The sequence below is a fragment of the Acinonyx jubatus genome, chromosome D4, assembly GCF_027475565.1.
Source record: "Acinonyx jubatus isolate Ajub_Pintada_27869175 chromosome D4, VMU_Ajub_asm_v1.0, whole genome shotgun sequence".
NCBI lineage: Eukaryota > Metazoa > Chordata > Mammalia > Carnivora > Felidae > Acinonyx > Acinonyx jubatus.
Window position 1 is genome coordinate 16,958,734 of NC_069391.1, and position 21,326 is coordinate 16,980,059.

The following is a 21,326-nucleotide window of genomic DNA, read 5'->3' on the forward strand; positions in this document are numbered from 1 at the left end:
AAAATCATTGTAATGCTTCCTTCATGACAGTCATAACGTAGTAGTTAATAACTTTAGAGTGACATCAAGCGACAAAGTGATGGAGTGAATTTCACATATTTTCTTGAATGATAGTGCTTAAATATGGAAATTTCTAGCATGTCTCTAAAAGCCTTATTTATGGTAAGAGTTTATAGAGAAGACATGAAAAATGAGAACTAGATTTATAAAAACAAAAATATATCAGGCACAGTTAGTTAATATTTAGAACATACAAAAGAAAGACCAGGATGTTTGTGGATATGTATTACTCAGATTTCCTTCGGAATTAGTTACAGACTTTAGCCTATGTAAGGAAACAGGTTGAAATTGGAGGGGAGGTGGTCTCAATCAGGAGCCTTCTGAGTTATCAAGTGGAATTTAAATTGCATTCAATAGAAAAGGGAAAAGTGAGTAAAGACCTCATTCAGTTAAATTTAAGTTGGCTAAAATGTAAAACATGAGGTAGTTTCCATTCAGAAGACTCAGGTGAAGAACTATACCTTCTTCTGATTTCACTAGGGCCCAGGGTCTTAGGTCTAATTCAGTTTGATGGGGTAAGTGTTGAGTTGACTTTCCCTGCCATGGACTCCTTAGCTGATTCGGTTGAAACATCCACCTGGAGATTCTGTAATTTATCACAGTACTTACTCCCCCTGCACTGTAAACCCCATGAGGTCAGCAGTCCTGCGTTCCTCGGGCACCACTGAATCATCTGCCCTTGGCACAGCGCCAGGTATGTCACAACATTTAATTCTTATTTAGTGAACGAAGGTACTGGGTCAAGCTGGGCAAGAAGCACTGCAGGAGTGTTTCCTCCTCAGGCAGAGGTTACTCTTCCACGCTAGCTGCCTTCTGCATCTGCCATTCCTTCTGGACTGCGTGGTTTACCATCCAGCAAGGCTTTTCTGAGTCGTCTCCAGAAGATGTGCCTCCCCAGGACACTGTCCTCCCACTCCAGGTAGGTGTTCCTGTTGAGAAGGCGATACAGCTCCACCTGCTGCCGCAGCAGGGACTTCTCCAACTTCTGCAGGACGATGAAGATGATGCCGGCACGGCTGCTCAGAAACTGCCAAGTCTGGGCAATCTCATACTCAAAGATGCACCATCGACTCTGGATAAAGTGCTGGGACACCACGACGATAACCTTCCGGCTTTTATGGAAACCTTCCTGGATGATGTTGGCGGCGATGGCCACACCAGGAATAAAGTCTCTGTAGTGAAGGCAGAGCTGAAAAGGGGGCACCCCCTCCTCCAAGTTCTTTACCAATTCATTCCTCACCCAATCTTCATCCTGGCTTGAGTAGATAACGAAGGCGTCATAGGTGCTTTCACCTCTGCTATACTTTTTACAGCCAGCAAGAAGCATCAGGTGGAAATAGAACTTATACACCAGAACCACCACCAGAGAAACCAAGAGTACAGTGAAAACCGACACAGTAATGATGGTCTTTCTCACCTGACAGGTAGCATTCCTAAAATTCAGCATGGGCATGCCCTGCATGTCCAAAGGTTTTGCACACACCATCTGTTCAACTTCCACCAAGAGCTGCCTCTGGTCCTTGACCCACTGCAGGAAACTCTGGTGTTCACAAACACAAGCAAAATCATTCCGAGTAAGATTTAAGGAAGATAGATTACTTGGAAAATGCCGTAGTTCTTGCTCCTTAGAGGCCACTATACGATTAAAACTGCAGTCCAGAGTCTGGAGGGAGTGAAGAGGTTCATAAGGAAGTGTATCCAATGATAAGAGGTGGTTGTGACTCATATTTAGCAACTGAAGTTTAGGGAGTGAGTTAAATGCCACTTGGGACACCTGTTCCAGCTGACAATCAGAGAGGTCTAGAATGGTCAAGTTAGTCAGCTCCATGAAAATATTTGGAAGGAAGTTGTCCTGGAAAGAATTGCCAGCCATTTTTAAGATTTGGAGGCTGATCAAGCCATTGAAGATGCCATGGAAGGCAACTTGGGTGTGAGTGTAAGAAATATCAAGGTAACGGAGGTTTTTGAGGGGTAGGAATACTGAAAAATCACTGACCTGTTTCAAACTGGAATGCTGGAAGTCTAGATATTCTAACTGTTCTAAGCCCAAGAAGTTTGAACTTATGGTAATAATATTGTTGAAGCTTAGATCTAAATGCTTCAGTCTGGTTGTCCCCAAATCTCTCTCAGAACAGCAACTCTTGAAACTGAAGTCATTTCTACTGAGATCTAGAAACTCAAGGCTTTCCAACTTAACCTGAGTAAAAGTGTTCCCAACTTCGTTGGCAGAGAAAACAAGCTCCTTGAGAGAGTCCAGCTTCCATGTGGGAAATTGTTCAAATTTACATTTAACCAATTCTAACCGTTGCCATCCGAGACTTTTAGGGAGCTGTTTAAACCCGTTGAAATACAGATGCACCAGAGAAATGGTAGAAACGTTTGCCAAACAATTAAATGAGTCAATAGCATCCTCTGAGAACTTGTCAAAGTATGCTATCCGGAATTTTTCTATGATCAAATTGCACAGTCCCTCCAGGATAGATTTGTCAAATCTTTCCAAGTTCCTTTCATTTTTAAATTCTCCCAGAACCAACTGATGGATCTGTAAACCTGCCAGACCTTGAATAGAAGCTTTCATTACATCTGTACTATTAAAATTACTTCTCAAAGTCAGTTCACGGAGCTTAATTTCTTTAAAGGCACCTGGTTGGATAAAGTCTAAAGGGTTTAGGGACAAGTCTAAAGAAAGGTTGAGTAGAGGCTTTTGATGTAGAACCTGTAAGTCTGTATGATAAATATTTTGGATCTTGTTATTGGAAAGATCCAAATACTCAAGGTTGGGCATGTTAGATAAATATTCAGGTAATTTGAAGGAATGGATAAGATTGTGAGCCACATTAAGCTCCTTCAACGTTTTGAGATGTCCAATGGGGAAGTCCTCTAGAGATGCTATATTTGTCTCCACAACCACCAGCGTCTGTAAACTTGATAGTCCAGAAAAAGCTCCTGGGAATAACCTCTGGATAGGATTTCCTGTCAATATCAAGATGGAGAGGTGGTTTAGGCCCTGATATGCATCATCTTCAATTATTTGAATTTCACACCTACAGGGAAAAGAGATACAGATTATATAATATTTCTGCTGAATCAAAACTCAAAATGGAGTAACCACCCCAGTCACCTAGCTCTTCACACAGATGTGACATGCCATATGATCTATGCCATCGACAAAGACATGAAGCAGGACAGATCATGACACGAGCAAATAAGAAACCCCACAGATGCAGTATTATTACGCTGGACACAATGACAAACTCTTTTTAGCACACTAGGCACACGTGCTAAGCAGAGGCAACACATCCATCAGAAAGAAGTCAGTTAAAGATCAATAATTGGGATACGTGAAGACTGTATGGCTGATAGAGTATGTAACCACCTTGGATTAACTTTAGCTATTTCCTGCCATACATAATTGTGATTGTCCATCAGATTGGCACAGATGATATGGATAGCTGTTAGTTGTTAGGCATGCTAAATAACCGGTCAATGTCAATTTTAAAGACATAAAAAATTACACATTTGTGTTACCCTCAATGTCTATGCAGAGTTCTCCATGTATGATAGCTAGATATTTGAAAGTTGTGGTTATCATAGGTAAATGTTAGTAGTAACAGGTGATGGGAGTGAGTTGTATGGAAGAAAAGGAAAGTATACTATGAAACCTTATATGGAAGGAATGTACCTAGACAGAGGGGACCAGAGCAGGCTTCCATGAGAGCACTTAAGTTGTAACCTGAAAGATGAGTAAGGATTACCAAGAAAAGGAAGTGAGTCTGAGGTAGGCAACAGCCATGATACATGGAGGAACCATAAGAAACTGCTTCTGTGTCTGGAGTACAGAGAGGGAAGTGGAGGAGTGTGAGACGAACTTGTGGAGAAAGGAGGGTACAAAGCAAAGGCTTCAAGACTGGATAAAGGATTTTGAATTTTATCTCCAGAGGAATGGAAGCCATGCTGTATACAGTGTTCATAGAGGTGTCCTACAGACAAGGTCTTATCCAGCCAATGAATGGCAAGTCAATGGTAAACACCTGCCAGTCCTACAAGTGCATGACAGTTACAATTTGCAAGTGAGTTATTTCCTAGTCCAACCTGAATCACGTTAACAATTTCTCCACTTGTCCTATCCCCTCCACGTGGGTCATGGGTAATCAAAGCATTTGGCCCAAGCTTTTGTTATCGATTGGTAATTCAATAGAAGGTGGAAGATGCTATAGAAAGAATACTGGAAAAGTGGGCAAGATATCTTGGCTCTGGTGTCTTTGATGTCCTCTCTCTCATATCACATGATTTTGGAAACTTCCTCTCCAGACCTCAGTTATCACCTTTCTAAATGAGGCAGCTAAACTTGATTATTTCTCAAGTTACTTTCAGTTATAGGATGTTGTAACCTATAAACTTATGTATATTGCTGTGTGCATCAGATGACTGGAGAGGTCTTGCTGTTGCTCTGTCTCGTCAAAGGGGGCTCATCACTTTAGAGAAACAGAGCATTAAGATGAAGAGAACATTTAACTTGGAAGCAGGAGATGTGACTATGAATCTCTGCTGCAGCAAGCTCTACAAAACATAGAGAGTGAATGTAGATACATTACTTAAACTCTCTGTACTTCAGTTTCCTTGTCCAAAAAAGCAAATACATGTGTCAATAGGTTTCCATAAGAATAACAGGGTGCCTGGTCTATTATAAAGCATCCTAGAGGACTAGTTGAATCACTATATGTGAACATTGTGAAGGGATATGAGAAGGGAAAGGATATCTACAATACTATGTTTGTCCTTGCCCTAAACCGTAATCAAGAGAGAGAGAGCTGGCCTCTCTTGAGGCACATAGTTAAGGCCTCTGAGAAAAGTTCCTTATGTATTCCTTATAAAACACATGGTCTGATGAGAAACTACTTCTTGCTTTAAAAAAGGGGAGGGGAGATCTGTTTATCTTAATTATAGTTCTTGAAAAAGTCTTATTCAGAAAAATGAAATTCAGAAACTAATGAAGTGCTATAACAATAGTAATATTTTTATTCTTACAAAGTCTGCCTTATAAGGTTCTTAATATATATGCATGTTAACATCCATGATCACATTTAGCCCTGTGTGGTAAGTTTCATCATTTCTGTTTCACAGATAAGAATACTGAGGGGCGCCTGGGTGGCGCAGTCGGTTAAGTGTCCGACTTCAGCCAGGTCACGATCTCGTGGTCTGGGAGTTCGAGCCCCGCGTCGGGCTCTGGGCTGATGGCTCAGAGCCTGGAGCCTGTTTCCGATTCTGTGTCTCCCTCTCTCTCTGCCCCTCCCCCGTTCATGCTCTGTCTCTCTCTGTCCCAAAAATAAATAAACATTGAAAAAAAAATTAAAAAAAAAAAAAAAAAGAATACTGAGACTCAGGGAGATCAAGTGACATGCCTCAGTCCATGTGGCTGTAAATGTTGGAGGAAGATCTGGCTCAGGTCTTCTGAGCCCCACAGAGCTCTCTCCTCAACCCCCACTGCCTTTCAAAACGCTCCATTCCCTCTTTGTTATACACTTTCACTGTCCAAGTTAGAGTATAAAACATCAGGTGTCCCCTCTTCTTTCTATATAAAGATCTGCTCTAAAGAAGGTTTTCATGCTATGGTCTTAGAATTTATTAAAAGTTTCTATAATAAATAGCCATATATATAAATGCTTCTGCATTTCCCCCAAACTCTTATATAGAATATGATCCATTATCTAGTACATTTTAAAGTAAGGCCCTAATGATGAAAATAATTTTAGAATCCAATTCTCTCCCCAAAATAATGATAATAATTTCACCTGCCCTAATAAATGTTACATTTCCCTGAATCAGAAAAGAAAAATCTTAGCCACTGTTCTTTCTTACAGCAGATATTTTTCTTTGATCTTGCCATCTTTCTTCTTGGGTTACTTATATCTTCCTATTTCCCTATCTCTATCACACTTTCAATATTCTGGATATTTTTTTGAATCCTACTCAGTTCATGAAATCTGTCTTGATTACCCACTGCAGAGAAGGCCTCTCTTTTGAACGACATAACATTTTGCCTCTAGTTTGCACATAGTTTATCCCTTACTGGTGTGTATTCCCATGCTTATCTCAGGTTCAAAAATCCCAAATCAGAATCAAGTAACATTTATTGAATGCCTACTATGGGCCTAACATCATGTTCAGGATTTTAATATGTTACTTCATTCAAGTGTGTATGCCCTCTTTAATAGCTGGAGTTGTATATATCAATAAACTTTTATTTCCTAGTAGACTCTATACTATATAGCAAATAGTACTCAATAAATATCTGCTGGTGAAAGAGTTTGAGTCAATTTTCTCCCCTGTCCTAAAATCAAAAGATAGAACTGTTCTTAGAAATTGTCTTGTCCAGGTACTCATTTCACAGATGAGGCAACTGAGACCTGGAGAAAGGAAGGGGCTTGTCCAAAGTTATACAGCAAATAAGATACCTGTTGAATGACTAAGTGAATAAAGAGGAGACTCCTGGCATAAGAACAAAATGATAGAACAATGAGCATTTCACCTGTGCCATGTGTAAAATCTCAGTCATTACCTGGATAAATCCAGCACCTGCAGTTCTGGGAACTTGGAGAAACTATGGCTGCCTAAATTTCTCAGGGGGTTAAAGCTCATGTCCAGGTCCTTGGTTGATGAGGGGATGTTGTCGGGGATTTTGTGAAGATTCAGGTCCATGCATTGGTAAGTAATGTTAGGAACCACCTGCAATGATCACATATTAGATACAGTGTCTTAATACATGCACCTCAATGGACTGCCCTCTCTACACCCTTCTCCTAAGCCAGACCCATGGAGACCTCCTGGACTGGGGCCATCCAACCATCTTTCATCCATCCATCCATCCATCCATCCATCCACTCATTCATTCATTCATTTATCCACTCACTTTATAAAATCTCTTACTCTAGATTTGGAAGGGGAGAGAACTTCCTATGTCCTCTTTTCTATCCTCTGCTATCACAATGGCAGCATTTAGGGAGAAGCAGGGGAATCAACTGCTGAAAGGCTAAGGCTCTGGAGTCCAGAAGCCCTGAGTTTCACCCCAGTGTTCCATGGGATTTGGGGCAAAACCTTTTTTACACCAAGTACCCCACAATTGTATACAGCCTCGAGGAGACTATCAGTTCAGGTGCCTGGACTTCATAGTCATAACTCAATTTTTGCCAGTTGCATTCTCTCTTTTGGCTGATTGACCTTTGAGTAGGTAACACAGAAATGGGGAAAAATCCTTCAGATGCTTGGACTTCAGTGGTGTAACCTAGCAAATAAGGCCAAGTACTTTATGCTCCCTTGGTTCCTATGCTTGTTTCCATCATATTCCCCAAATTCTTTGTAGGCCTTGTTCTCTAACTTCCCATTTAATTTCTGAATTCTCTGATTTATTCAACAAAATTTCTTGCTTAAGCCAGCTAATTTTGGTTTTCTGTTTAAAACCAAACCAAAATAGAATCTGTTAAAAGGATTAAATGAAATAAGGTATTTGAAGAGATTATCCCAAAGCCTATTACAGTGTAAATGATCAATACATGTTAACATTTATTGTTATTAGTTATTATTAATCCCCTACCATATGTGGGCCTATTTCTTATATGTTATATACTTTAATCTTCAAATAAACCTTTTAAAGAAGAAGAAGTCAGAGTGATGGAATAATCTGCATAAGGTCTTACAGGTCACGTGTGCAGCTCTTCACTTCATCGATGGACATGTCTCTGGAAATGCTATCCCCTGTAGGAGCCTCCCAGACCATACTGTCTCATAGAGGCATCCTTCCCTTACGCTCTGTCATCTGCCTTCGCAGGGTATATCACCATCTAACATTACACTGTCTATGTGATTGTACCATGTGTCTTTTCATTACCCTTACTACATTGTAAGCTTTGATATTCTTGCCCTCTGTTATGTCTCCAGCACTAACAGTTGTGCCTGGCAAATGGTGAATGCTCACTAAGTATTTATTGACTAAATGAGAGAATACCTGATTGAATGAAGATTTGCTTAAATCCAAATTGTAGCCATTTTATCTAAGTGCTATGGACAGTACAAAGACCAGTGTGAAATGGCTCCAGACTTCAAGGAGCTTACAGTCTAGAGGAAGAGCTAAGATAGGAACACAACTCATACTAGTGTAATGGACCGTAAATCAGGCCTGGAAATTTTTTTTCCCCAAAATAGTTCCTTTGGCACATAAGTGGTAGAGGTCAATTCTGGATCCAGGGATTATAGAAGGCCTCTGAGAATGAGAAGGTTTCAAGGTGAGTCTTCAAGGATGAGCAAGATTTGGATATGTGGAAAGAGAAAGAAGGAGAGAATAATGTAAGCAAGAAAAGGATGGAAACTATTTCAGAGTGGCTGGTCCATAGTGGGAGAAATGGATCCTCATCCAGTGCAGAAGATAGAGCCCTGTGGCAGTATTTTCAATCATCTAAAATATGTAAGTTGAGCAATTTCTATGTGCTAGGTACTGGGTATAGTCTAAGCTTTGACAGTAGGCATTTCTTGTAATTCAGGTGTCTGGTTTAAGCTTTTAATTGGGGGAGGCATCAGCTTCGAAGAGGGCTAAGATAAACACAACACCAGCCACATGACTAGATAGAGCCAGGACTTCTTCCCCCACTGAGCCTTCTTTTTTTCCCCCCTCTACCTCCTCCCTTTAACTCCCTGCTGTTATGTTTTAAATTCACCACTAAGAAGGGAGCCAGGGAAACCCTAAGGCCCCATTCTCAACCCCAGTAAAAACAGAACCCCATATGCTTGAGCAGTTTTTCTCTCTACCCTCAATATTGAGGCCACATGTGTGGCCCTACATGTGCTATATAATTTCCAGGTCTTATAAGTTATAAATTTTTAGTTTTTCAAAGTTTCCAGATGGTTATTGCTGAAAGGTACCTTACAATCCGAAAGAACCACAAGGGCTGGTCCAACCCAACATTGGTTATTGATAGACTGAGACCAGCACAAAATGCTGTGATATAGTGATAAATAAAATCAGCAATGTTATCCTTCACTTATAGATTCCATTTTAAAAGAACAGAAAAATAGTGAACAAATACACAAAAAGTATTTAATGATGTGCTATAAAAAGTAAATCGTCATAGAGATTAGAGGCAAACATGGAGCATAGGGAGTTCTACATGAGGTGATCAAGGAACACTTCCAAGAGGAGGTGACATTTTAGCAGAAATATGAAGTGAGGGATTAAGTCATGATGATAACTAAAACTGCACTTTCCATCATGGTAGCCCCTAGCTACACATGGCTATTGAGGATGAGAAACAGTCTAAATTGAGAGGTATATTAAATGTAAAATACATACTAAATCTCAAACACTCTGTGCCACAGAAAGGCTGTGAAATGTTTTATTAATAGTTTAGTATATATTACATTTTTAAATAATATTTTGAATATATTGGGTTAAATAAAAATATTAAAATCAGATTTATCAGTTTTTATTTTTTCAAAGTGGCTATCAGAAATTTTAAAGCTACATTTTAAACTTAGCTACAATTTAGTTAAGTACAACTTTGGCTAAATTTAGTTGGTTACATTTATTGTTTAAATAAGATGATGTGACCCACATGATATTGCCTTTGGGCAGCACTGATTTAGGAGCAAAGCATTCTAGCTAGAGGAAGGCAGTGCAAAGGCCGTGGGGTAGCAAACTGTCCTAATAGCACTCAAAAGTTATCACAAGTTGTTAAGAGGGCAATTTGTTGGAACTGAGACTTAGGCAAAACAACAAATAAACAAACAAAAATGTGCAGAGTTAATTAGAGTGGGGGACTCCAGAGGCATGCGACCAGTCACTATCCAAGACTCAAGGCCAGGAAAACTGAGGACCTGCCCTAGGGAGGCACTTAGGGGATAGGCAGGGTTGGACAGGTTTTGGAGACTGAGAATATGGGGTGTGGGAAAAGGGAAGGTGTGATTTTATCTAGTGGTGACTTTGATTAGAGGACCATCCCCATTAACCTAACAGCAGGAGGGACACAGAGGAGACAAGGAGTAGGGCTCTGGACAGGAAATTGGAGGAAGGGAAGACTTTGAGATGACAAATTTGTCTTTGTTACATATGGTATGTATTTCCCCCATGGTATTTCCGCCATGCCCTCAATCTCTGCACACCACTGGTTATGCTTTTCTTGAGTTTCTGACCCTGTCACACCTTAAATCCTAGGACATTCTCTTGGTTATTGGGTCCTACCATAGGCTCCCAAAGCACTTGTGAAACTCCATGCACAGGGTGGGGAGGGACAAAAGAGATCCATCATGAATGAGATTATGCAAAAGTCGGTTGGTATTTCACAAAGAAAGAAGCCATTGCATTAGCTGTCATTTTATATGGTTCTTTCTTCCCCACCCCTTGTATCTTTGTTTCTCATTTTCCATTTTGCCTTCATTTCTCTTTCTCCCCTTTTCTTTTCTAAACTCCTTTCTCTTCATCCTTTGGAACCAGGGCTAGATCCACAAGTCTGAAATCCACTTAGAAAGTTCTCCCTATTAAGAGAAAACACCCCCCCCCCCACACACACACACACCCCCACACACACACTCCTTCCTGAGATTGAAAGGGGTGAAGTGAGTGCTTGAAGCTGAGAGTACAGACCACTAGCAGAAGGAAATGACAGGAAGCAGACTTCTTACAGCTCTCTGTTTAAGTGGGTATTATTATAATGCTTTCATAGATGTGAAAACTAGCTTCAGAGAGGTTTAATAACTTCTTCAAGATCACACAGCCCAGAAGTCAAAGAACAGTGATTTTAAGCAGATCTGACCTAAAGCCCCTATTAGCACTTAAAGTCCTGAATGGGACATGATCCATGGGCTACCTGTTGGTGCCATGGAACAATGAATTGTTTGGTCCCTGTGCCTTCTCAAGTCCTTAAGGTAATTTGACTCTTTTTTGCAAATGAAATTCGGCAACTAGCAGGGGATCCACAGTGGGAAGTTCTGGGCAGAGAGCAGTTTTTCAGAAGCAAGACAAATCTCATAGGAGATGAGCTGACACTAACCACGTACCTCCACACAAGGGTCCCAGCTCTCAGGTCTCAGGCAGGAGAGGAAGGCCATGGCTGGGATCAGAGTCCCAGCCAGGCGGGTAGGAGGCATCATTCTGGCATTTTCTGTGTCCACAAATGGCTCGGTGAAACATGACACGCTGTATCCGCCTGCTGGTGTGGCCTCCGGGGTACTGCCGCTTTCTCTCCCCTGCTCAGTGCCCTAGGACAATGACTGTATTCAAAGCAACGCTGCGTTCCGAGGCAAGAGGAAGTGAGAAAGGCAACCTTAGCGTTCTGGGCTTTTGTTTCTCTAATATTTATGTCCCCAGTCACAGGAGGGGAAGTTAGAAGAAGAAGAAAATGTCTGCAGATCAGTGGTCCAAGTAACAGCAAGAGGAAGCTGACTTTGATCCCGGGAAGTCATCTGACCTCCTGGTTAGTGAACTTAGGAAAGCAATCAAACTGGTCAAACAGCCTGCGCAACAATCCAGGACGTGGCTTTCCAGTTTCGTTTTAGTACAGGAAACTCACTGTATGTATTCATTTCCTAAAGCTACCGTGACAAATTACCACACACTGGGGTGGGGGTGGGGGGCTTCAAGGGCAGATGTTTATTTCCTCATGAAGTTCTGGAGCCTGGAAGTCTGAGATGGAGGTGTGGGCAGGGATGACGGCTCTTCAGGCTCTCTCCTCGGCATACAGGTGGCTGCCTTCACTTGCTCTTCCCTGTGTGTGTGTGTGTGTGTGTGTGTGTGTGTGTGTGTGTCCCAATTTCCCCTTCTTAAAAGGACATCAGTCATTTTGGATTAGGGTCCATCTATATGACTTCATTTTACCTTAATTACCTTTTTAAAGCTTCAGTCTCAAAACACAGTCACGTTCTGAGGGACTGGAGAACTTCAGCATGGATTTTGAGGGGAATACAATTCAGCCCGTAGCAACATCAGCTCTTGTGAAATCTTGTGAAGAAATTCACTTTTGTGAAACTGACTGAAAACACAGCTCCAGTGAACCACAGTTTGAAAGCCCAGCAATATTGGGAAGAGATTGGAATGAAGAATCAGATATACTGAAATCCAAACTGAGGCTGGGTGACTTAAGGATGGCCCCATGGCATTTGTCAGACACTTCATACTACTGATCCTTAATTTCTGGTCTGCAAAATGGGACAATGCCTTTAATCAGAGTCAAAGCTCGAATCTATGAAATTCACAAAAATCAAGCCATGGGACAGTAGTCCAATGATGCAAGCCACTAAGCCTTAGTTTTCTAGCCTTTGAAATGGAGATAAATCACATTTGTCTTACATGATCAACTTTAGTTAATCTACATAAAATGTTTAGTACATGCTTCATCAGTATATTCCATAAATTGGTAGCTATTATAATCATTAAAAATATATGTAAAATGGGGATAAAATAATACCTCAAAGTATTGCTATGGGATTAAATGAGTTGGCATTTGTTAAACTCTTAGAGCTGTATCTGGGATGTAGCAAGTGCGAGGCAAGTTTCTGTTAAACAAGAACATCGGTAAAAATGGGGGTATTGCTAGCATTGTGTCCTCTACCAAGATGTCCTGCTGGCACCTCAAGTTCAACATCTCTAAAATCAAGCTCCGAGGGAGCATGTCATAGACGACTGAGCACAAACTCTTGCAGTCTTCTTCAACACAAGTATACAATTAAGCTAAAAATAGTCCCACTGTCAAACTTTTGCTTTGAGTATTGAGACTATGTAAAGATCATAGAGCAGTGCCTGGCACAGAGTAGGTGCTCAATAAAGAAGAATAGTTCTCTGAAATGTAAATAGCATTTCACTTCCACATAGTCATCCCAGAAGGAAATCGCTTTGACTTCCTCTTTTTTCTCATCAAATGCACATTAACTACATTTTCTTGTTTTCTGCATTTTTGTTGCTCTGCCTCCCGGCGTTGCTGGCTAGGATAGACTGTCCCTCCCAGGGCTAGACAGTCCTTTGACAGCAAGTGATTTGCTCTGGAGTTCACTTTTCATATACAAATGCACCGATCGTAAGCTCATACTTTGAATGCCTTTTCTGCCTGGCTTTTATACTCTAGGAGGCAATTTTCTGCCTTAGATACCAGGTACCAGATACCTAGAGAAAGCACCTATACCCCATAGCTTCCTGAAATTATTCAAACTAGCCAAGTCTAAGCCTGCTGACCTTATGTTTTCTTGCCTTTCGTACTTCAGAAACTACAACCAAACCTCCTGCCTGTGTCTTCTGTTTGCTCTTTATGCCTCCTGACAGATGCTGGTGCTTCCACATGTGGCCCTGCATGGTGCAGTGTGTGGCCTTCCTCTTGGGAACTGTGAATAACAAACTAGATTTTCAATGGCAATCATCTCTTGATCTGTTGGTCTCACCACACCTGAATGATAAAACCTACACTTTAAAATAAAACATTCTACCATTTCCTAGAGATTTGATCTATAAAATCATTCTAAAATGTCAGTCTTCATTTCTATTAGCATTGCCATTGAATATATCCCTTGGCCTGGATTAGCAGAATACACTATTAACGGGTCTCTCAGGGACCAGGCTCATTTTTGCCAATGTCTTAACTCTTCTAATCCAGCCCTTATCCTGAAAGCAAAGCGATGTTTCTAAAATGCAAATAAAATCACCTCATGTTAATAATATTCTAATGTTGTGTATTGCCTAGACCTCATGCCTTATGCCTCTAACACCCACTAGACCCAGACACATCCAGACACACCCACACCCACACACACACACACACACACACACACACACACACACACACATTCTACCTTCTAAGAAACAAATGTGTGTTATTTCACGCCAGACAAAACAAGGTCTTGTTACTAAAACAAGACCCCATTACTAGAACACAGCACTCAAGGGGATAGAGTAATGTATGTGTAATGGTGCAAATCCCCTTTCTTCCCATCACTAAGGAGAAAACCCCATGATGGCCAAGATGAGGACTAAGAGAAAGGGTTGAAGACAATCCCCCAGACTATGTTTCAAGGATGTGAATACACACATTTTATAGAAGTCTTCTTGAAAATTATTCTTAGCCAAGAACGGGGAGTTAATGATAGTGCCTTGTAAAGATGCTTTTTTCTTTCCATGGGATTAACACACCATGATCTATTGACCTCAGTCAAAGAGCTCTCAGTTCTGTGTGCCCCTGCCAGGAGACAGGCCGTGTATCAAATACAAAAGAGAAACTCCTGGGCCCATAGTTTCCACTGCAATACAGTAATAATCACACCCTGGGTACAGTCGAGGAGACCCCGCCAGGGGCGTGGGAAGCAACTTTCTCTTCTAATCCCTGTGGAGCAAGGTCAGCTCAGGACCCATAAGCATTCAGTCAGTTGAGGAATTTCCATCTTCATCAGAGTTTTGGAAGAAGTGTTTGGTATTATTTGGCAGGCACTACATACTTGCTAAGAAATAAAGAAAGAACAAAATTGACCTGTGCTAGGATAGGCTGATTTCTGTATCTACCTCCACATTTCAATGACTTAAAACAAGAGACGTTTCTTTCTTGCCCATGCAATGTTCAGCAAGAATATTCCTGATTGGAGGTACTCCAAGAATGGTTCGTGGGTCCAGGATCCTTTTATTTCATTATGGTAGAATATACAATATGCAGCCTCTAAGCCTGCTGTGGAAGGTGAAGAGAGCATGGGAGGACACACAGATACTTAGAAATCCTTGCTCAGAAGTGACCTACATTATCTCTACTCACACATTATTGGCCAGAACCAGTCCCAAGACCACACCCAGTGAGGACTCTATCTCGTAAGCTTCAAGCTTCCTACCCACCACCCAAAACTCACACCCACTCACACACACACACACACACACACACACACACACACACACACACTGGGATATACGGCTCCACAACACCAATTCCATGTTATGGAAAGGAACACAAATCATCTTTGATCAGAGAGTTATCTTAGCCACAACCTTAGCATCCTATAATATCCATTTATGGTAATTAAAATAAAATAAGGGTAAACCATCACAACATAGCCTGGATCGGAGAAGAAAGGCCCAGTTAGTTTGGCATATCTAAGAACTAAACCTGATTCTATCCAACAGTTCCACATCTCACAGTTTCTCACATGTTAACACCTCTCAAATCAGGATGCATCTCATAACTGACAATATATTACAATTATACTTTTTCCTTTTCCTTGCTTAGTGGCAAATACAGTAACGGCACGTCTTAAGCTCAGTGGTATCTTACATTCAATGAGAAATAGTTTGTCACTGTTGACTCCTTACAACATATCCTAGGCTAATGTGTATTCTGCATCTACAAAGGGACATAGAATACTCAACGCTTCCTATTTTGACCCACAGACTCTCTTTTATCTTTGGATACCCACTACCAGTCCTCTATCCTTTAATGTGCCCTGAACCACCGTTCCTATGATCTAAAGCACACACAAAAATGTTGCTTTTAAGCAGAAGCATAAAGTGTATTCTGGCTCCAAGTGACCCAATTCCTGTCTCCGGGGCAGTGTCCTTACATTAAGTACTGTCCTGTATGTTTCAATATTTTCTCCCAAATGCTTCAAGTCCCAGGGGAGAGTGAGGGTACCCCCCCCACCCCAGGAGCTCTCAAGCCTAAGTAGCACCTATGCCTTCCCAGCCTGAAGTGTTTACGACATTTCCTGTGTCATTTAAAAAATTACTTTGAAGGCATTCAGTGGCTCAGTGCGTTCAGCATCTGACTCTTGCTGTCGGCTCAGGACATGATCTCACGGTTGAGATAGAGCCCCACCTTGGGCTCTGTGCTAACAACGTGCAGCCTTCTTGGGATCCTCTCTCTCTCCCTCTCTTTCTGCCCCACCCCACTCATGCACTCGCTCATGCTCTCTCTCTCTCTCTCTCTCAAAATAAATAAACTTTAAAAAATGAAAAATCACTTTGAATTTCCCATCTCTATACTGTCTGTCTCTACAAGTAGAATATAAACTCCATGAAGGTAGAGGCTTTGACTGATGTTCACATATGTTGAATGCATGAGTAGGTACTCAGTAAGTAGCTGATGAATGAATCAATGAACAATGTATGTGAATTTGTTTTTACTATGTCGCTGATATTTTCAAGTACTTGTTATCTTTCCATACTGAGTACTGCGACTGTAATAAGATGTTCAGTGATTATTCTGGACCTTTCTTATACTTTCCTACCTCCTATTATTCCCCAGGGGATACCAATGTGCCCCCAGGATAACCAACACAGAGGCACATAGAGTCATAGCAAGTGGGTTAAGATGAAAATACTTGTGCCGTCTCATGGGGTACGGAAATCCTTTGTCTCTTTTTCTGAGGCAGAGGTTGGTTCTTTATAGCCAAGAGACTATCCTTTCTTTGTTCTGTCTCACAAATCACCAAATTTCCCAGTTCATTCAGACTCTGGAAAGACATCATAGAATCTAGAGAGGGCTATATTTAAAAATATTTAATTATCCAATTGACTTTCTGGCATCATCATTTCTTGGTGTGAGGCTTATCTTTAGCATTACTGAATTTCCTTAACTTTATAATGGAAATAATACTGTGGCCCAATTAATAATATTATTTGAAGGTTAAATGAGGATGTACCTCTAAACATTACAGTTTTATACAAATGTTGACTATCTTTCATTAATTAATTCACCAAATATGTGCTCAGTGCTTAAACTCTGCCAGGCACTGTTCTAGTCATAAAGGACACAGCCATGAACAAAACAGACGCCTGCTTACATACAGCTCATGTTCTAACACGGAGAGAGCCAATAGCAATGATAAATTACATAGTATATTAGATGATGTTAATATATGTGGATGAAAATTTTTAAAGGGGAGCAGGGGGGATTAAGAATGGTTAGTGGTATTTAAGTTTTAAGTAGGACCGTCTGAGGGGCACCTGGGTGGCTCAGTCGGTTAAGCATCCAACTTGGGCTCAGGTCATGATCTCATGGTTTGTAAGTTCGAGCCCCGCGTCAGGCTCTGTGCTGACAGCTCAGGGCCTGGAGCCTGCTTCGGATTCTGTGTCTCCCTCTCTCTCTGCCCCTCCCCTGCGCATATTCTGTCTCTCTCTGTCTCAAAAATAAATAAAACATTAAAAAAAATTTTTTTTAAAGAATCCAACTCTTGGTTTCAGTTCAGTTCAGGTCATGATCACAAGGTTCGTGAATTCAAACCCCACATTGGATTCTGCATTTACAGTGCAGAGCCTACTTGGGATATTCTCCTTCTCCCTCTGTCTCTGCCCCTCCCCTGCTGTGCGCGCGCGCGCGTGCGCTCTCTCTCTCTCTCTCTCTCTCCTTCAAAATAAATAAACAGATTTTAATTTTTTTTAAGTAGGGCAGTCCATGTATGAGATAGTAACATTTTGAGCAAATTCTTGAACAATTTGCTAACGATGCAGTTATCTGGGAGAATATTCTAGTTAGAATAGTGGTTCTCAACTGGGGGTAGTTTTGCTCCTAGGGAACTTTTGGCAGTCAGTGCCCTCTGCAGATACTTTAGGTTTTCATGGCTTGGGAGCAGAGAGTTTTGCTACTGGCATCCAGTGAGTAAAGGCCAGGAATGCTGCTAAATATTCCACAATGCACAGGATAGGCCCCTAATCCAAAATATCAATAGCCAAGGTTAAGCAACCCTGAGTTAGAGGGATAAGTTAGTGCAAAGGTCTAGACAAAAGAAATTACCAGAACCAACAAGGATGCCAGTGTAGAGAAGTGGTCATCTACATCACTTAGGTCATCTACATCACTTTACATCATCTTGATCCCTGCCCCAGCCTCCCCAGGCAGACATCATCACTGTCTTCTTAGTCTCCTACAGCATCATCTGTCATGCTCAGGAGTGGTGAATTGTCTGCTTCCCTCACTAGGCTCTCAGCTCCTTGATGACAGCAGTTGAACCTGGCCTATGTCCATACCCCATGCCTATCATAGTGCCTGATACTCAGTTCAATGCATGTTGGTCACCTCAATGATTATACTAATAATTGTGGATGACCATGGGAATTGATTTCATTTTTATTTCATATATAGGCTCATAAGATTCAAGAGAGAACATATTTTGTCTGTAACATTCATAGCTAGAGCTCCACTGCCCAATCTGTACCAGGTGCATAATAAGTGCTCAATAAACATTGAACAAAAGAATGAGTAGATTATACATAGTGAGCCCATCCTTTGATTGCTGGTCAGTCAAATTTCTCCTCTCCTTAGCAACTTCTCTTCAACAAAGGAAGGAGAAATTGAAAAGGGATATCTGCCCTTTGTCTAGAAGACAGCCTATGACAAAATATTTTCAGTTGGCATCTGATGCAATGCTGTGCTGGACTTGTAGGTCACATTGTGACACACTACTATGGACAGCACATGCATGCATAACTCAGGGCACATATCTTTGGAAATAAAAAAAAAAAGATAAGTGGGGTGGCTGGGTGGCTTAGTCAGTTAAGCGCCTGACTTCGGCTCAGGTCATGATCTTGTGGTCGGTGAGCTCGAGCTCCACGTGGGGCTCTGTGTTGACAGCTCAGAACCTGGAGCCTGCTTCGGGGTCTGTGTCTCTCTCTGTCTCTGTCCCTCCCATGCTCCTGCGCTCTCTCTCTCTCTCTCTCTCTCATTCTCTCTCTCAAAAAAAAAAAAAAGATTAAAAAATTTATTTAAAAGGGTAAGGACATGAGTATGTAAACATTTTTCAACTACCTGGTTGATTCTATAAGTAGCTTTCCTCTCTTTTAGTCTCCCATACTTAGAAGGACTCAGGAATCTGGAGGTGACCAGGTAGGACAATGATGAGAGACTATGCAAACTGGGAAATAAACATTAGCAACTAAAAATTACCCAGTGAATGGCTTCCCTGAGGTTCAAGAAATATAATTCAGTCCACAAAGAGTCAAAAGTATGGTACAGAATTCAGAACACCATTCCTGGTAGAACTAACTTATCTCATGGACACTCCCCAGATCCCCAGTATTATCCCTGGCCTTTGTGAGACTTCTATCTAAGAGCTATGGCTTCCCTGTAGACAGCATCATCCCCAAACCCTGCTCCTCACATGCTCTCCCCCTTCCTGTGGACCCTTGATCCCTCTCTTCATCCCAAAACCAGACATTCTGTGAACTATAGACTTCAATATGAATTGTTAGTTTTCTCCTGCTCGGCTTGGAGTTGTTGATGGGTAGGGGAAAAGGAAATCTATAGATCCTAAGGAGAAGAGCATGGGACAAAGAGACCCTTGTGGAGTGACCACCAAGGTGGGTAGGGTGGGGTTGGGGGGAAGAAATATTAAAATAAAAATAAACCAAAAGGATGGATACTTATTGCTTACATGATAAAGATGAAACTTTTATTGCCCAATTATTTTATATTTTATGCTTATGTAAGTACTCACCTCCTTTCCTGCTTTGAGTCAAAATAGGAAAAGTTGGGGGGAAGGAAAGAAAAGAAAAAGAAAAACCATTTTTAGTGCCTTGGTCTAAATGGTTGAGGCTCCGGGGAACAAGAAGATGCAGAGAGAAAGAGAAAATAAAAGTTTGATGTGACATTGTGTAAAGGGATTGTGCTTGGAGTAACTAAAAAATATGTTTAGAATCCTAAACATAACTATGTTTCTATTTTGATTCTGCCCTTTTGATCTATGCCAAAGGGACAGTGCTTTTTTCATCTTTGACTCCTTTAGAGCTCAGCACAGGGAACTGCTCAGAGTAAATAGCCATCGACTGTCTCCTGAATGACTCAATAAAGGAACAACCTCAATGACTTGGCATGAAATAATAACTGAAATGTATGGGGTATGCATTATATTGGGAGTCTTGGCTTCTAATACTTCATCACTTCCCAGCTGTGAGCCTTCAACCAAGTTACTTAAATTCAATAAGCCTTAGTTTCCCTCCCTGTGCAATGGTTCTTGTAAGGAAAAAATGTGATAATGTGGGCTAAGACCATGGTGACTTTAAGATGTAGTATTTGGATTTATGTTAATACTTGATGGAAATTTCTCATTGCTTGTAGAAGAGTAACACTCAATGTACCTTCCTGATAACAGACAGCTTATTCTGAGTTGATTTGTCAATATCTTATATCTTGGAGTTAGTTGGAGTTTCCCATGACTTGAGAAAATAAAAAGTAAATGGCAGATGGCACTTTGTATGTCGGGGTTTGATCATCACAGTCTGTTTCCTTCAAGAAAGAAGCACATATCACCTTACCCGAGGCTACTAAAATTGGGTGTGAAGAGGAGATGTTGACTCAAGCTGTTTGGGGAGAAAAGTTGTCTTCCAATGCTTCCAGTTCAGGTCAAAGCTGACCTCCACATTTTTCTCTGCTTCCCTCTTCAGCATCCTCTACTCTCAGCCCCACATACTCACACATACCAGGTCAAAGTGACCTCATTTTCCTTTGAATTTTTTTTAGAAATATTGTCCTGGACCTTATGCATGCTTATCTATAAAGAAAGGCATTTTATCACAGCTCATATCCGCTGCAAACTGGGAATTCCCCCAGGAAATGAAACTTACATTACACATATATATATTCTACATAGCACTTTACCCTGCAGAAAAAACATCAACTAATAGAAGGGAAGAGGAAGGAAGGAAGGAAGGAAGGAAGGAAGGAAGGAAGGAAGGAAGGAAGGAAGGAAGGAAGGAAGGAAGGAGGAAGGAAGGAAGGAAAAGACTGGAGGGAGGGAGAAAAGGGTACATGAGAAGGAAGGAAAGGAGAGGAAAATAAATGATAGCAGAATAAATTTTAAAAAGGGAAAATTCAAAAAGGGTACATATCATAATCCCCCCCCCCCAAATCACTATAATAAAGCACAATGTGAAAACTCAAAAGTCTTGCAACTGAAAGAGAAAAGATCCTCATTCCCTAAGAACTAAAGTGAATCCTCTCTCCATTTCCTTCTAGTAAGGTGGCCTGGGACTCCTTGGTCAGGGCTGTGCAGTGAAGCCCACAGGCCCAGCTGCCTTGGGGCCTCCCAACAGCATTAGCTTTATTTCCGCCAACCACAAGTATTTGCTTCTGGCTCTGTCCCAGTCCAGCTGGAGAACACATGGTAGAGTACTGGACATTCTAAAATCTCTCTTTTACTCATGATAGGTGGTTTCCATGCACGTCCCTCATTCCTGTCTAACTCCTTCACCTTTAAATGTGCTGAAAAGTGAGTTTGAAATTAGACTCAGAGCCATATGGCAAACCTTAGGGGCAGCATATGGTTGCAGG

General features: G+C 41.2%; 1 protein-coding gene across 3 annotated transcripts; it reads right to left on the reverse strand.

Moving 5' to 3' along the window:
- Positions 1 to 270: 270 nt before the first annotated feature.
- Positions 271 to 11,503, reverse strand: TLR4 (toll like receptor 4). Of its 3 annotated transcripts, XM_015074764.3 has the most exons (3): positions 11,104 to 11,502; positions 6,620 to 6,786; positions 271 to 3,104 (listed from the first exon to the last, which is right to left on the reverse strand). In XM_015074764.3, exons 1-3 carry the CDS (start codon positions 11,194 to 11,196, stop codon positions 863 to 865), a joined length of 2,502 nt encoding a protein of 833 aa, XP_014930250.1. In that variant the 5' UTR covers positions 11,197 to 11,502; the 3' UTR covers positions 271 to 862. The 3 variants fall into 3 exon arrangements, with proteins under 3 accessions (XP_014930250.1, XP_053060687.1, XP_026890748.1); XM_053204712.1 differs by lacking the exon at positions 6,620 to 6,786 and having other exon boundaries at positions 271 to 3,033; positions 11,104 to 11,503; XM_027034947.2 differs by lacking the exon at positions 11,104 to 11,502 and having other exon boundaries at positions 271 to 3,033; positions 6,620 to 6,758.
- Between the last annotated feature and the right edge of the window lie 9,823 nt (positions 11,504 to 21,326).

Bases quoted from the DNA above. Each gene is read 5' to 3' on its own strand.
- TLR4 (XM_015074764.3), bottom strand. From the start codon at position 11,196: ATGATGCCTCCTACCCGCCTGGCTGGGACTCTGATCCCAGCCATGGCC. The intron at 6,787-11,103 runs GTACGTGGTTAG...TGATCATTGCAG, and splicing joins GCTGGGACCCTTGTGTGGAG to GTGGTTCCTAACATTACTTA. The intron at 3,105-6,619 runs GTAATGACTGAG...TTTTCCCTGTAG, and splicing joins CAGGTGCTGGATTTATCCAG to GTGTGAAATTCAAATAATTG.